The sequence below is a fragment of the Aquarana catesbeiana genome, linkage group LG03 (assembly GCF_042186555.1).
Source record: "Aquarana catesbeiana isolate 2022-GZ linkage group LG03, ASM4218655v1, whole genome shotgun sequence".
In the NCBI taxonomy this organism is placed as follows: domain Eukaryota; kingdom Metazoa; phylum Chordata; class Amphibia; order Anura; family Ranidae; genus Aquarana; species Aquarana catesbeiana.
In genome coordinates, this window is record NC_133326.1 from 189,366,161 (window position 1) to 189,381,800 (window position 15,640).

General features: G+C 44.0%; 1 protein-coding gene across 1 annotated transcript in view; it reads left to right on the forward strand.

Annotated features, from left to right (window-relative positions):
• Window positions 1–6,233: 6,233 nt before the first annotated feature.
• The window catches only part of PIK3CG (phosphatidylinositol-4,5-bisphosphate 3-kinase catalytic subunit gamma), a 93,770-nt gene continuing 84,363 nt past the window's right edge, over window positions 6,234–15,640 (forward strand). Inside the window, exon 1 of the mRNA XM_073619658.1 lies at window positions 6,234–6,324. Coding sequence (XP_073475759.1) covers window positions 6,322–6,324 — 3 coding nt within the window. The 5' untranslated portion in view covers window positions 6,234–6,321. The remainder of the gene's footprint in view (window positions 6,325–15,640) is intronic.

Consider the following 15,640-nt stretch of genomic DNA (forward strand, 5'->3'; position numbering starts at 1 on the left):
ATATGCTTTCACCTAACAAACCTATACAGCCTCACTGACTACAGTGTTGGCAAATAAATTTACATGTCAAAAACACAGCTAGGAGGGTTCTACTTGTACAATTACAGGCGGTCCCCAGGTTACAAACAAGATCGGGTCTGTAGGTTTGTCCTTAAGTTGAATATGTTTGTAAGTCGGAACAGGTACATTTTTTAAGTGTAGCTTCAGCCAAAAAAACTATTTTTAAGCTTTTTGGATAGCATAGGGAAGGGTTAACACCCCTGTAATGTTTGTTTTGCTGTCTGTGCCCCTGTTCAGAAGATTTCACCTCACTTTCTGTCCCAATGACAATTGGATTTTGAAAATTTTGAGTTGTTGTGGAAACAAGCTGTCACGGAACGTCCCACACTCCGCTTGAGTGCTTCCGTCATATACCACTTCCTCCCAGTCTGTATACAGATATCCCAACCTCTCTGAGCACAAAACAAGGCGACACTTGCTTGTTGCTACCAAGAACTCACTTTATTTAGAATCAAAATTACAAGACTTTATAAGCCGTTGGAACCTCCTCTAACAATAGAACTGTAACCTAATTAACATGAGCTAATTATCTAATCCTTTATACAGCCTAGGTGACTGAGACATGACCTTTCGCCCAGACTTGTGGTCACCGAGCTTCACACAGTTATATCAACACAATAGCAGCTCCAATAGGAGTCGTCCCATCTCCTACATTGTATAGAGGACAATGTCATTAGCTCATTCAATTAACATAAACACAGGTAGTTGGAATTGATGACACCAGCATCTCCTCACAGGATGTGTCCCAACAGAATGAATCAGTCTTATCAGCAGGGGGCTGCTGGAGGAATCCCCCCTCCCTCTTCAGGGACACAAATCTACAGTAAGGAGTCCCCATACAATATATACATATATACACGACTGAGTCCGATTAGTACAGTTCAGCCTGGATTTCTCATTCACCTCACAAAGAGTATTGTTCCATTGAAAATCCAGGGCTCATAATCAAAAGGCAACAGGCTTGCATACAGTCCTCTCCAACAGCCTCTGTTTTGGCTAGGTCTGTCACATTTCTCCCCTTTCAGCAGGAGACTAACACAGGAGGAGACCCCAGACGGGTTGACTCCGAAGTTAGTCCATAGTTCCAGTCCTCTACTGCCTGTACCCACACAGTACCCCAAACAAATTGTTCCAAACACAGTATTACTCACCCAGCCATCCTCTGCCTCTCTCAGAGAACATATCCGCCGCTGGGGAGAGGCCCGGACTGGCCCTTCTCCCTGGAATCCTTTCTGCCGCTGGAGAGAAGACAGGGGGACTGGGCTCACTCCATCCTGCTGTTGGGGATCTGGGCCGACTGCCCAGCATCCCTGGGGTATACAGGTGGGGACTGAAGCCCCATCAACCGACACCAGATCAAGCTGCAGTTGTGAGGTGATGACTGCATTCTCTCCTTGGATCCTGATCTGCAGCTCGCGATAGACTGCCACCTCCTCACCTTGGGCCTCCACAATTGCTGCAGGTGTGGGGCAGAGATCTTGGACCCTCTGTCCGGTTGCCAGCACTTCTGCTGGGGGTTTGCCAGGTGGTTCCTCCTCTACAGAAACGTCTATTAAATCCCCAGTCTCTGGAAGTGGTAAAAGTGTGGGACAGAGGTCTTGGACCCTCTGTTCAGTTACCAGATCTTCAGCTGGAGAAGTTTGTTTTAACTCCATAGATGCTGCTGGCAGAAAATCACATGTCCCTGTCAGTGTTGTGGGAGAAAGGCCGACTACCTCTTCTCTCAAGAAGGCCGAAGCCACTGTTGGTGCTGGGCAGAACACAGTGAACTTTGGCCCTGATAGCAGCTCTTCTGCTGGAGGCTCATCAGGTTGTTTTTCCTCAGCAGAAAAGTCTATCAAATCCCATGTCTCTGCAACTGATGTCTGGGGATAGAGGTTCACCATCTCCTGTCCATGGAACCCAGAAGATGCTATCATTTCTGGGCAGAGGTTAGCAGAGCTCTGCCCTGTTGTCAGCACTTCAGGTTTGGGGACGGCAATCTCCGGATTTTCCACTGCCGATTCTCTGGCATGCTGCTGAACTTGTTCTAGCAGTTTCCTGTATGCCCTTTCCAGATGCTGTTCCTTCCTTAGTAAATGGTCCAGATCAGGTTTGAGCTCTGAGACCCCTGCAAGACCGAGCATAGACTCTCTATATTCTCTCAGGTCCTCAAGGTCAGGTTCCCCTTCACTTCATCGCCAAACATAAAAAGATCTGTAAGGTTCTCCCACAGCAATCCAGGGCCGCCAAAGTCATATCCCTCCGGAGAGCATTCTGTCGTCTCCCCTAAATATCCCTCCTCTGCGTGCCATTGCAGAGCCCGATAACGATTGTCCAGCTCTATCTCCTGCTGGACCAACCTGTCCAACTCAGTCACCCATTGCTCCTGGGGCTGCTCTCCCAGGAATGCCATCCGCAATGCCCGTTGGTCACTGGCCCATTGCTCTTGGGTTGGAAAGCACTTGCCCTGTTTTATACCAGCGAGACGGAGGGCTGCAATCCAGAGCTCCACCCGAATTTGCTGCCTAAGCTCCAGGTATTCATCCTCAGACACAGTCCTGGTGTATGTTGAAAGGATGATTCGCAACAGCCCCGGGAATTCTGATGCCAGGTCCATATCTCCGCTGGGGTGACTGAAGTCTGCTATGCTGATCTTGGATCCAGGTGGAGGTTTAAATTTCCCAGACTGCAGGAAGCTTTCCCGCTGCTTGCCACCAATGTCACGGAACGTCCCACACTCCGCTTGAGTGCTTCCGTCATATACCACTTCCTCCCAGTCTGTACACAGATATCCCAACCTCTCTGAGCACAAAACAAGGCGACACTTGCTTGTTGCTACCAAGAACTCACTTTATTTAGAATCAAAATTACAAGACTTTATATGCCGTTGGAACCTCCTCTAACAATAGAACTGTAACCTAATTAACATGAGCTAATTATCTAATCCTTTATACAGCCTAGGTGACTGAGACATGACCTTTCGCCCAGACTTGTGGTCACCGAGCTTCACACAGTTATATCAACACAATAGCAGCTCCAATAGGAGTCGTCCCGTCTCCTACATTGTATAGAGGACAATGTGATCAGCTCATTCAATTAACATAAACACAGGTAGTTGGAATTGATGACACCAGCATCTCCTCACAGGATGTGTCCCAACAGAATGAATCAGTCTTATCAGCAGGGGGCTGCTGGAGGAATCCCCCCTCCCTCTTCAGGGACACAAATCTACAGTAAGGAGTCCCCATACAATATATACATATATACACGACTGAGTCCGATTAGTACAGTTCAGCCTGGATTTCTCATTCACCTCACAAAGAGTATTGTTCCATTGAAAATCCAGGGCCCATAATCAAAAGGCAACAGGCTTGCATACAGTCCTCTCCAACAGCCTCTGTTCTGGCTAGGTCTGTCACACAAGCCTTGGTGATAATGCTTCAGTGCAGACACCTTTTTCCCATAATAACCCTTACAGGAGAGAATTTCCCTTCCTAGGGGTAGATTTTCCCTCACTTCCTGTTGTCTCCTTCCGTTTGTAAGTAGGAGTTGTTAGTAAGTCAGATGTTTGTAACTCGGGGACCGCCTGTAATCATCACTGAAAATAATCTCCAGTCAATGACTACAAATATTCAGATTGATGGGTGAATAAAAGTCACGTTTTTATTGTAAAAAAAAAAAAAAAAAAGCAGTTTCCTGTTACTATAGTATATAGCATACAATATTTCTTTCCACATTTTTGCTTTTTTATGAGTCTGTTGCAGTCCTAAAAGCAGGGATTTATTTCTAGTGATACAATTGTGACATTACCAGGTGACTCCAAACTCTACAGATCCCAGTAGCACACATACAAACCCTCGTTTTTTTTTAAATAAAATTAACAAACATGCCTATACTTACAGTGGGGATGGAAAGTATTCAGACCCCCTTAAATTTTTCACTCTTTGTTATATTGCAGCCATTTGCTAAAATCATTCAGTTCTTTTTTTTTCCTCATTAATGTACACACAGCACCCCATATTGACAGAAAAACACAGAATTGGTGACCTTTTTGCAGATTTATTAAAAAAGAAAAACTGAAATATCACATGGTCCTAAGTATTCAGACCCTTTGCTCAGTATTTAGTAGAAGCACCCTTTTGATCTAATACAGCCATGAGTCTTTTTGGGAGAGATGCAACAACCTGGATTTGGGGATCCTCTGCCATTCCTCCTTGCAGATCCTCTCCAGTTCTGTCAGGTTGGATGGTAAACGTTGGTGGACAGCCATTTTTAGGTCTCTCCAGAGATGCTCAATTGGGTTTAAGTCAGGGCTCTGGCTGGGCCATTCAAAAACAGTCACGGAGTTGTTGAGAAGCCACTCCTTCGTTATTTTAGCTGTGTGCTTAGGGTCATTGTCTTGTTGGAAGGTAAACCCTTTGGCCCAGTCTGAGGTTCTAAGCACTCTGGAGAAGGTTTTTGTCCAGGATATCCCTGTACTTGGCCGCATTCATCTTTCCCTCGATTGCAACCAGTCGTCCTGTCCCTTGCAGCTGAAAAACACCCCCACAGCATGATGCTGTAACCACCATGCTTCGCTGTTGGGACTGTATTGGACAGGTGATGAGCAGTGCCTGGTTTTCTCCACACATACCGCTTAGAATTAAGGCCAAAAAATTCTATCTTGGTCTCATCAGACCAAAGAATTTCTCACCATCTTGGAGTCCTTCAGGTGTTTTTTTTTGCAAACTCCATGCGGGCTTTCATGTGTCTTGCACAAAGGAGAGGCTTCCGTCGGGCCACTCTGCCATAAAGCCCCAACTGGTGGAGGGCTGCAGTGATGGTTGACTTTCTACAACTTTCTCCCATCTCCCGACTGCATCTCTGGAGCTCAGCCACAGTGATCTTTGGGTTCTTCTTCTACCTCTCTCACCAAGGCTCTTCTCCCCCGATAGCTCAGTTTGGCCAGATGGCCAGCTCTAGGAAGGGTTCTGGTCCTCCCAAACGTCTTCCATTTAAGGATTATAGAGGCCACTGTGCTCTTAGGAACCTTAGTTGCAGCAGAAATGTTTTTTGTAACGTTGGCCAGATCTGTGCCTTGCCACAATTTTGTATCTGAGCTCTTCAAGCAGTTCCTTTGACCTCATGATTCTCATTTGCTCTGACATGCACTGTGAGCTGTAAGGTCTTATATAGACAGGTGCGTGGCTTTCCTAATCAAGTCCAATTAGTATAATCAAACACAGCTGGACTCAAATGAAGGTGCAGGACCATCTCAAGGATGATCAGAAGAAATGGACAACACCTGAGTTAAATATATGAGTGTCACAGCAAAGGGTCTGAATACTTAGGACCATGTGATATTTCAGTTTATGTTTTTTTAATAAATCTGCAAAAATGTCAACAATTCTGTGTTTTTCTGTCAATATGGGGTGCTGTGTGTACATTAATGAGGAAAAAAATTAACCTAAATGATTTTAGCAAATGGCTGCAATATAACAAAGAGTGAAAAAATTAAGGGGGTCTGAATACTTTCCGTCCCCACTGTACCTGCTCTGTGCAATTGTTTTGCAGAGAGCAGCCCCGATCCTCCTCTTCTGGGGTCCTCTGTGGGCGCTCCTAGCCCCTCCTCTTCATTGGGTGTCCCCCACAGAAAGCAGCTTTCCATGGGGGACACCCACGTGGGCTCGCTCCTGAGTCCTGCTGCTGCGTCCAATGACACAGACAGTGGAACTCAGCCCTGTCACCTGCTCCTGTATCACTGGATTTGATTGACAGCAGCGGGAGCCAATGGCTTCCGCTGGTATCAATCTGTCCAATAAGGAGAGACAGAACGGCTGGAGCAGCTGAGCTCGTGCACATCGCTGGATTGGATTGGACTCAGGTAAGAAAAAGGGGGGGCTCTGCAGCACAGAAGGTTTTTTCACCTTAATGCATAGAATGTATTAGGGTGAAAAACCTTGAGACTTTACAATCACTTTAAGGCTGGCCATTCATTATACAATTTTCTTGTTCAACTTACCTTAGAGTTACCAAAAACATATAATAGGAGGTCAAACCTAAATGTATGCAATCAGGCAGGCTCTTGCACTACACAGTTGAAGGTAAATCTAAAGAAAATTGAATAAGAAATTTGTGTGGTGTATGGCCAACTTAAGTGGTAATCATTTTGTATCACGTGCAGTTCCTGAATATGTACACTAGATGGCGCCGATGTCCATAAAATAATTCAGCAAACACCTTACAAGAACGGAAGAAGTGACAACATCCAGAGAAGAGAAGGCAAGTGCTGGAGGAAATATGGTAAGTAGGCTGAAAGGCGGCTCGGAATGTCTTTCTTATTTATGATGGAGCAGATTAATCAGTCAGAACATGTATTCAGTGAGCACACTCTATGTCCGAGGCAGTGAGCTGTGATTGGGCGGCTTTTCCTGTGTAAGATGGGCGCGTTGAGATGACATAGCACAGGAGCTGAGGAAGGGCCCCGGATGGAACGTCCTCCTCACACAGGGGCCGCTCAGCTCTGTACTCTGATAATGAGGAGCTGTCATCTCATTGCCTGCAACACCTACACTGTGTGCTGCAGGAGGGCCGCCTCTCCTCTGGGGGCGCTCTAAGTACCTACACCTCAACTCTCTTACTACCATCTGTCAGCCTTTCCCAGGGACAGTCCCCGAAATCTCTTACCCCACATGGGGTGGCCCACCTCTGATTAGACAGCTTCCTGGCGGGATAGGTCAGGTGGGTTCAGACTGTTGTCCATACATAATCCTGATCCCTGAACTCTGTGCAATACCTAATTGTGACCCCTGAACTCTGTGCGTTACCTAATTGTGACCCCTGAACTCTGTGCGTTACCTAATTGTGACCCCTGAACTCTGTGCGTTACCTAATTGTGACCCCTGAACTCTGTGCGTTACCTAATTGTGACCCCTGAACTCTGCAATACATAATCCTGAACTCTGTGCAATACCTTATTGTGACCCCTGAACTCTGTGCAATACATAATCCAGACCCCTGAATTCTGCAATATATAATCCTCACCCGTGAACTCTGTGCGTTACCTAATTGTGACCCCTGAACTCTGTGCAATACATAATCCTGACCCCTGAACTCTGTGCAATACATAATCCTGACCCCTGAACTCTGTGCGTTACCTAATTGTGACCCCTGAACTCTGTGCGTTACCTAATTGTGACCCCTGAACTTTGTGCGTTACCTAATTGTGACCCCTGAACTTTGTGTGTTACCTAATTGTGACCCCTGAACTCTGTGCAATACATAATCCTGACCCCTGAACTCTGTGCAATACATAATCCTGACCTCTGAATTCTGCAATATATAATCCTGACCCCTGAACTCTGTGCAATACATAATCCTGACCCCTGATACATAATCCCGACCCCTGAACTCTGTGCAATACATAATCCTGACCCCTGAACTCTGCAATATATAATCCCGACCCCTGAACTCTGTGCGATACCTAATTGTGACCCCTGAACTCTGTGCGTTACCTAATTGTGACCCCTGAACTCTGCAATACATAATCCTGACCCCTGAACTCTGTGCGATACCTAATCCTGACCCCTGAACTCTGTGCGTTACCTAATTGTGACCCCTGAACTCTGTGCAATACATAATCCTGACCCCTGAACTCTGTGGAATACATAATCCTGACCCCTGATACATAATCCCGACCCCTGAACTCTGTGCAATACATAATCCTGACCCCTGAACTCTGCAATATATAATCCCGACCCCTGAACTCTGTGCGATACCTAATTGTGACCCCTGAACTCTGTGCAATACATAATCCTGACCCCTGAACTCTGTGCGATACCTAATTGTGACCCCTGAACTCTGTGCAATGCCTAATTGTGACCCCTGAACTCTGTGCAATACATAATCCTGACCCCTGAACTCTGTGCGATACCTAATTGTGACCCCTGAATTCTGTGCAATACATAATCCTGAAACCTGAACTCTGCAATATATAATCCTGACCCCTGAACTCTGCAATATATAATCCTGACCCCTGAACTTTGTGTGTTACTTAATCCTGACCCCTGAACTTTGTGTGTTACTTAATCCTGACCCCTGAACTTTGGGTGTTACTTACTCCTGACCCCCTGAACTTTGGGTGTTACTTACTCCTGACCCCCTGAACCCTGTGCATTAGATACTCCTGACCCCTGAACTCTGTGTATTACTCTACTCCTGATCGCTGTGCTTTCCTTAATCCTGAACTCTATGCTTTACTTACTCCTGACCCCTGAACTCTGTGTATTACTCCTGGCCCCTGAACTTTTTGTGTTACTTCTAAACCCTAAACATATGACATTTTGCCAAGCTGGACCAATGTAAGTATATACAACACAGATCATACCAGGAGTTCGGCTTTAAGCACTACTAGTACATGTTTCTGAGAACTGGGTTATCAGATAAGAAGGTACTGTTAAAGGTTTTGTAAAAAAAAATGTAGACAACTATGGTTTTAGGCAAAGTATTCTGCTATTTTCATGGAAGAGGCATTCTACTTATCTCCCACCAGCCACATACACATGAGCTCCTAAATTCCAGGGGGGGGGGGGGGGGGTATGCAGCTGCACAGTCTGTATAACCAGTATGTCCACCTCTGAGTGTACTTCTCCTTACTGCCCAACAAGCATAGCCTAAAGTAACCCAGTGTGTCCTGTCCTAGGTGATTACTTATCCTGAGAGGGGAGTTGGTCCCGTTACTGGAAGGGAGATGGTCCTTGTACTGGACTTCTGTTATGTCTCTGCACCTTTAAGGAGATATTAGTTCCCTCCAGGATTACCTGCCTATTTATTGTATCCCAGGATGGGAACTTTGAATTCATTTTGTTCATTTCAGACTGGTTTTGCATGCCCATTCAAGTCTATGGCAGTGCAAAACAAGCTAAGTCTAGGTTCATACTGAATGCGGCTTTGAAATCGTGCAACTTCACTTGAAATCGCACATCAGTGCGACTTGGCTGACATCTGTGTGACTTCATGCACATATGTCTAAGCAAGTTGCACCTGAAATCGGCAAAAGTGATGCAGGAACTACTTTTTCCAAATGCAACCTGTCATTGAGTTCTGAATGATCTCAGAACCATCTCAAACTGATGTCAAACTAATGGCCTCAACATGGGCAGTGGATTGCTTTTCAGAGGCAACTAGGCACGGTCTGATTGTTGGACGACCGAGCGTCTGATTTTTGTCAAAAGGGCGTGTGCAGGATTTTGTCTAGCATACTAACTATCCGCAAATTGTCATTTGACAAACACAAACGTAGTGATGTACTATGAGAGTATAAAGAGGAAGTTCATTTCTCAAGCACCACCCTTTGGGCCCCTTCTGATAATTTCATGTTAGTAGAAGTTTGGTGAGCATTGATTCTCAATTTTCAGATTGTACAAAAATAATTCCTTTTAAAATACATTTGGCATGCAAGGCAACTTCATTATTATCCCATTAAATGAATTTTGACATTTCATCAATTGCCACGTCACAAATGTTAATTCTAGATTACGACCAGCAGTTTACAAGAACAAACTCTTCCCAGTCGTTCCTTGATTCCGAGCATGCGTGTTTGTACTTGAATTCCTAAAAAGGAAATTTATATGTTCAGTTGGGTTGTTAAATTTAGCACCAGCAGCCTAAGGTGCTTTGAGCTAGACCTATATACATGCACCTTATGACCTCAATCTTATCTATAGATATTTGAGTGTTTCCTGTTATCATTTTTGGTGAAATTGGACAGCAATCATGTCATCTGAGACTGTAGATAAGCAGACAATTGTATTTATAAAAATTTTCATAGTTCACCCATCTAAGCTGCATGTACCTAAAGTATTCAGACCACCTTCACTTTTTTCAACTTTGTTTTATTGCAGCCTGATACTACAGTTGTTTAAATTAATTTATTTCCCTCATGAATCTACACTCAGTACCCCAAAAACTGAAATATCACATGTACCTAACCACTTGATGCCCGCACTGTAGCCGAAAGACGGCTTACATTGCCCAGGAGGGCATACATGGACGATCACGGCTGTTTACTACATGGCCAGCTGTCAAGCCAATGACAGCTGCTCACATGATGTAAACAGAAGCTGGTAATCGGCTCTTTTTTCCCCTCACACTGTTATAAGACCAATTGCCAGCTTCCACACAGTCACCACCAGTGTTGCTAACTAGTGCCACCTACCAGTGCCCATCAGTACTGCTAACCAGTGCCACCTATCAGTGCCCATCAGTGCTGCCAATCAGTGCCACCTATCAGTGCCGCCCACCAGTGCCACCTCATCAGTGCCCATCAATACCGCCTTATCAGTGCAGCCAATCAGTGCCCATCAGTGCAGCCTCATCAACGCCCATCAAGGAAGGAGAAAAATTACCTGTTAGCAAAATTTTATAACAAACTATGATAACTGTTTTTTTTTTCAAAATGTTTGGCCTTTTTATGTTTCTTTAGCAAAATATAAAAAATCCAGTGGTGATTAAATACCACCAAAAGAAAGCTCTATTTGTGTGAAAAAAAATTATACAAATTTCATAGGGTTACAGTGTAACATGACTACGCAATTGTCATTCAAAGAGTGACAGCCCTGAAAGCTGAAAATTGGCCTGAGCAGGAAGGGGGTATATGTGTAGTAAGCTAGTGGTTAGTATTCAAACCTCTTACTCAGTACTTTGTTGAAGCACCTTTGGCAGCCTCGAGTCTTTTTGGGTTTGACTTTGCACACCTGGATTGGAGGATTTTCTGTCATTCTTCTTTGCAAATCCTCTCAAGTTTAGTCAGGTTGGATAGGGACTGTTGGTGGACAGCCATTTTCAGGTCTCTCCAGAGATGTTCAATAGTGGTCAAGTCTGGGCTCTGTCTGGGCCACTCTAGGACATTCACAGAGTTGTCCTCAAGCCACTCCTGTGTTGTTTTGGCTGTGTGCTTAGGATCATTGTCATGTTGGAAGGTTAATCTTCGACCCAGTCTGAGGTCCTGAGTGCTGTGGAACAGGTTTTCATTGGGAATCTTGCTGTACTTTGCTCCACTCAGCTTTCCCTCAACCCTGACCAATCTCCCATTCCATGCAAAAACACCCCCACAGCATGATTCTGCCACCACCATGCTTCACTGTTAGGGTGATATTGGGCAGGGGATGAGCTGTGCCTGGTTTCCTCCATATATAACATTTAGAATTGAGGCCAAATAAACCTTGGTTTCATCAGACTAGAGAATCTTGTTCCTCACAGTCTGAGAGTCCTTCAGGTGCTTTTTTGCAAACTCCAAGCAGTTTTTCATGTGTTTTGCATTGAGGAGAGGCTTCCGTCTAGCCACTATTCTATAAAGCCCAGATTGGTGGAGGGGTGCAGGGATGATTGTCCTTCTTAATGAGAAAAAAATAATTAAAACTGTAGTATCAGGCTGCAACATAACAAAAAAAGTGAAGGGGGACTGAATACTTCATGCACTGTAAATGTTTTCTGTGTAAATGGGGCAAAACTAAATGTTCTCAGGCTGTATTCTCTGCAATTTGAAAAAGAAAAATACTGCATTATCGCCACTAGATGGCACTGAGCTTCTTGGGAATAAACCTAATAGGAAAATTACTGTGAAGATTCGTGGAGCCTGTGCAAGTGATTGACAGAGTAGATTTTTTTTTTTAATACATAGACCCCATAGTGTGTAGTATTAATACTGTGATGCATATAGGCCTGTTCTCAGTTAGCAGTTTGAGTTTAAAGGATTAGTTCACTTTAAAATAAATACTCTATGCAGTCCACAAACACATTCCATATTTCTAAACGAATCCAAATTTACAAATATGCATTTATGCTCTTTTCATACTTGTAGGCCATTTATGCACAGACTGAATCTTGGTTTGATAGGATGAGCGCCTCCTAGCATTACAGGAGCAAGTGCTATCCTTTTTTCAAACCCGGTACATGCACATTGTGCTCGCTGCTGAGCAGATTACCTCATTGGCTGCAATGGGAGAGAGTGTTGCAGCTGCTGAGGGCATCTGAAGTGACAAGATATAGCGATGCGCATGTGCAGTGCTCAGAAGGATGGTGCTCACTCTTGTACCACTAGGGGGCATGCTTCCTAACAGTTGTTCCATCCTAGAGAAGAGGACAGGACGGAGCTATGAAAACATGCATTTGGAGCAGGCTCCACTATATGCATAAATGGCCTACAGGTATGGGAAGCGCATAAATTACTGTTTTAAACCAGATTAGTTCAGCATTATGAAATTATGTTTATGGACTATGTAAGGTGTTTCTTTTTAAGGTGAACTAACCCTTTAAATGTATTTTCCTGAGCAGCAGACTGTGCACTTTGCGAAGTGCAGTTGCTCCAGAGCTTAGTAAATGAGGTAAAGCCTCACTTTTCTAAGAATACGCAATTATGTGCAATGAAAGTGTATAAAAACTGCATTTTTGCTTGCACATGATTGGATGATGGAAGTCAGTGGAGCTTCTGCTCATAGCAGAAAGACAAACACTCCTGGGCACAAGTGAGTCACCAGGTGGACTAACGTTTGTAGTGGATAGTGCCTCAGACCTTACTGCCCTCAAGGATAGGGGTATCCTAATAGTCACAAGAGAAGACTGCTAAGCTCTGAGGAAGAAGGTATCCCTTCGAAACTCGTCAGCCGGCAGTGACCCTTGAAATCTCCCTTGTTACCATCTGGAGTCTGTTGTCAGTTAACTTATTGTTGTCATCTGGAGATCATTTGTATTGCGAACCTTTTCCCACATGTTTGTGAGTAGTTTTTATCCTATTCTTAATAAAAAGACGTCTAAGGATAATGCACAAGGCAGGTGCGCCCTCTTTTTCTTCTTTCTCTTTTGAGCTTCTGCTCATTTACTAAGCTCTGTAGCAACTGCAAAATGCACTGTCTATTTGCCTTTAGTAAATCAACCCCTTTGTGAAAAGGTACAGATATTTTTGCCTTTTAAGCTGTTAGCAAAACATATATATCTGTTTTACGTTTTATTAATGGACACAAATAGTTGTCTGGTCACTTTAGTAAATGAAGGTGTGTCTGCCCATCCAGATGACTAATGTGCAGTCTATTTAAATTGGGACTTTTTTATTAGGCTGATTTTTTTTTTTTTAATTATTATGAAGCTGAATTTTGATTGTTCCTGAGAAAGCACACAAGCTATCTCCAATCTTAGTGCATTGCTCTGTCTCTTTAAAATCTGGCATAGAGTTGGATAAGTGAAATGTTGCACAATAACTATATTGTTTTCTGTTTGAATATCCTCTTTTAGCATCTGCAGGGCTGATCCCATGATGTGATTTCACAGTCGGCTTGTGTTATTAACACACAGCACATACAGTTCAGGGCTGTGACAGTCACCAAAACAACAATCTCTGCACATGAAAGGTTGTAGAAAGCCTGTAATGTAAATACAATGTAATGCAGTCATGTTTTCTTACTGTAGATTTGCACTTTAGCTGAAGTCTTTGGAAATCTAAACATGTAAATGTAACCAGTTATTAGTGTTGGAGTTGAATGGTGAATTGTATCTTGGGATGAGTTCAAAAATGTTAAGAGGAAGTAAATATTGTGAAGTCTTTTAGTAAACAAAGAGCTTGTAAGTAACTAGGAAGTGAATGGCTCAGAAACCCCCATGATGTCAATGGTAAGGTGATAAGTGAAAGCATAGTGAGATCTCATGTTATCCAGTAACCTGTAGTAATGTCACAAAGTTCCCTCAGTTTAAATTATGTTCTTTGTAATGCAATTTAGAATGTTTGGACATAGGTCCAAACCTGCCTGAGCTATCCCACCAAGAAGCTGTCAAAGCCTTGAGTCCATCTTAGGCGGTGGAGGCATTCCCCCCAATCACAGGTATGCAAGGGACATGTATAAAGTTAGGTTCACACCTGTGTATTTTTGAGTGTATTTTAGCTGCATTTTTATTTTTAGTATTTTTAGATTTGCAGCAAAACTCACTGCAGTCCATTTAACATTCGTTTCTATGGGTCACGTTCACATCTATGCAGTTTCCATCAGGGCATTTTTTGAAAAGGGGCGGGGACTTTTTTTTACACATGGCATGGTGCATTTTTGGCTCCGTAGACTTCAATGCAATCGCATCAAAAATGCATGAAAATTGCATGTACGTGTATTTTAAATGCCTTTTCCTGCATGACAACAGCAGCTGTGGGGTGCGGAATGCCTCTGCCTCCTATAAATGGCTGTTGGCTTTGCAAGCTGGCGGGATTGCTCGTACTCGTGTCTGAACATTGGATTAATCCTTGTACAACCGAGGTGCTCAACCTTTTAAAAGCGACGGCTACTGTGCATCCGGAAAGTATTCACAGCGCTTCACTTTTTCCACATTTTGTTATGTTACAGCCTTGTTCCAACATTGATTAGATTCATTATTTTATGATTTTTTTCATTATACAACGTGAAAGAAGTTTGTTTGAAATCTTTGCAAATTTATTAAAAATAAAAAATGAAACAAATCAAATGTACATAAGTTTTCACAGCCTTTACTCAATACTTTGTTGAAGCACCTTTGGTACAAATTACAGCCTCAAGACTTTTTGAGTATGATGCTACAAGCTTGGCACACCTATTTTTGGGCAGTTTCTCCCATTCTTCTATGCAGGGCCAGTGCACAGCCATTTTCAGATCTCTCCAGAAATGTTCAATTGGGTTCAAGTCTGGGCTCTGGCTGGGCCACTCAAGGACATTCACAGAGTTGTCCCATAGCCACTCCTTTGTTATCTTGGCTGTGTGCTTAGGGTCGTTGTCCTGTTGGAAGATGAACCTTCACCCCGGTCATAGGTCCAGAGCAGGCTGGAGCGGGTTTTCATCAAGGATGTCTCAGTACATTGCTGCATTCATCTCACCCTCGATCGTGACTGGTCTCCCAGTTCCTGCCGCTGAAAAACATCCCCACAGCATGATACTGCCACCACCATGTTTCACTATAGGGATGGTATTGGCCAGGTGATCAGCAATGCCTGGTTTTCTCCAGACATGACGCTTGCCACTCAGGCCAAGAGTACAATCTTTGTTTCATCAGACCAGAGAATTTTGTTTCTCATGGTCTGAGAGTCCTTCAGGTGTCTTTTGGCAAACTCCAGGCGGGCTGTCATGTGCCTTTTACTGAGGAGTGGCTTCTGTCTGGCCACTCTACCATACAAGCCTGATTGGTGGAGTGCTGCAGGAATGGTTGTTCTTCAGGAAGGTTCTCCTCTCTTCACAGAGAAAAACTGGAGCTCTGTCAGAGTGACCATCGGGTTCTTGGTCACCTCCCTAACTAAGGCCCTTCTCCCCCCGATCGCTCAGTTTAGCCTGGGTGGCCCGCTCTAGGAAGAGTCCTGGTGGTTCCAAACGTCCTCTATTTAGGGATGATGGAGGCCACTGTGCTCATTGGGACCTTCAATACTGCAGAAATTTTTCTGTATCCTTCCACAGATTTGTCCCCGATACAATCCTGTCTTGGAGGTCTACAGACAATCCCTTGGACTTCATGGTTTGGTTTGTGCTCTGATATACACTGGTAACAAGGGGACCTTATATAGACAGGTGTGTGCCTTTCCAAATCATGTCCAATCCACTGAATTTATCACAGATGGACT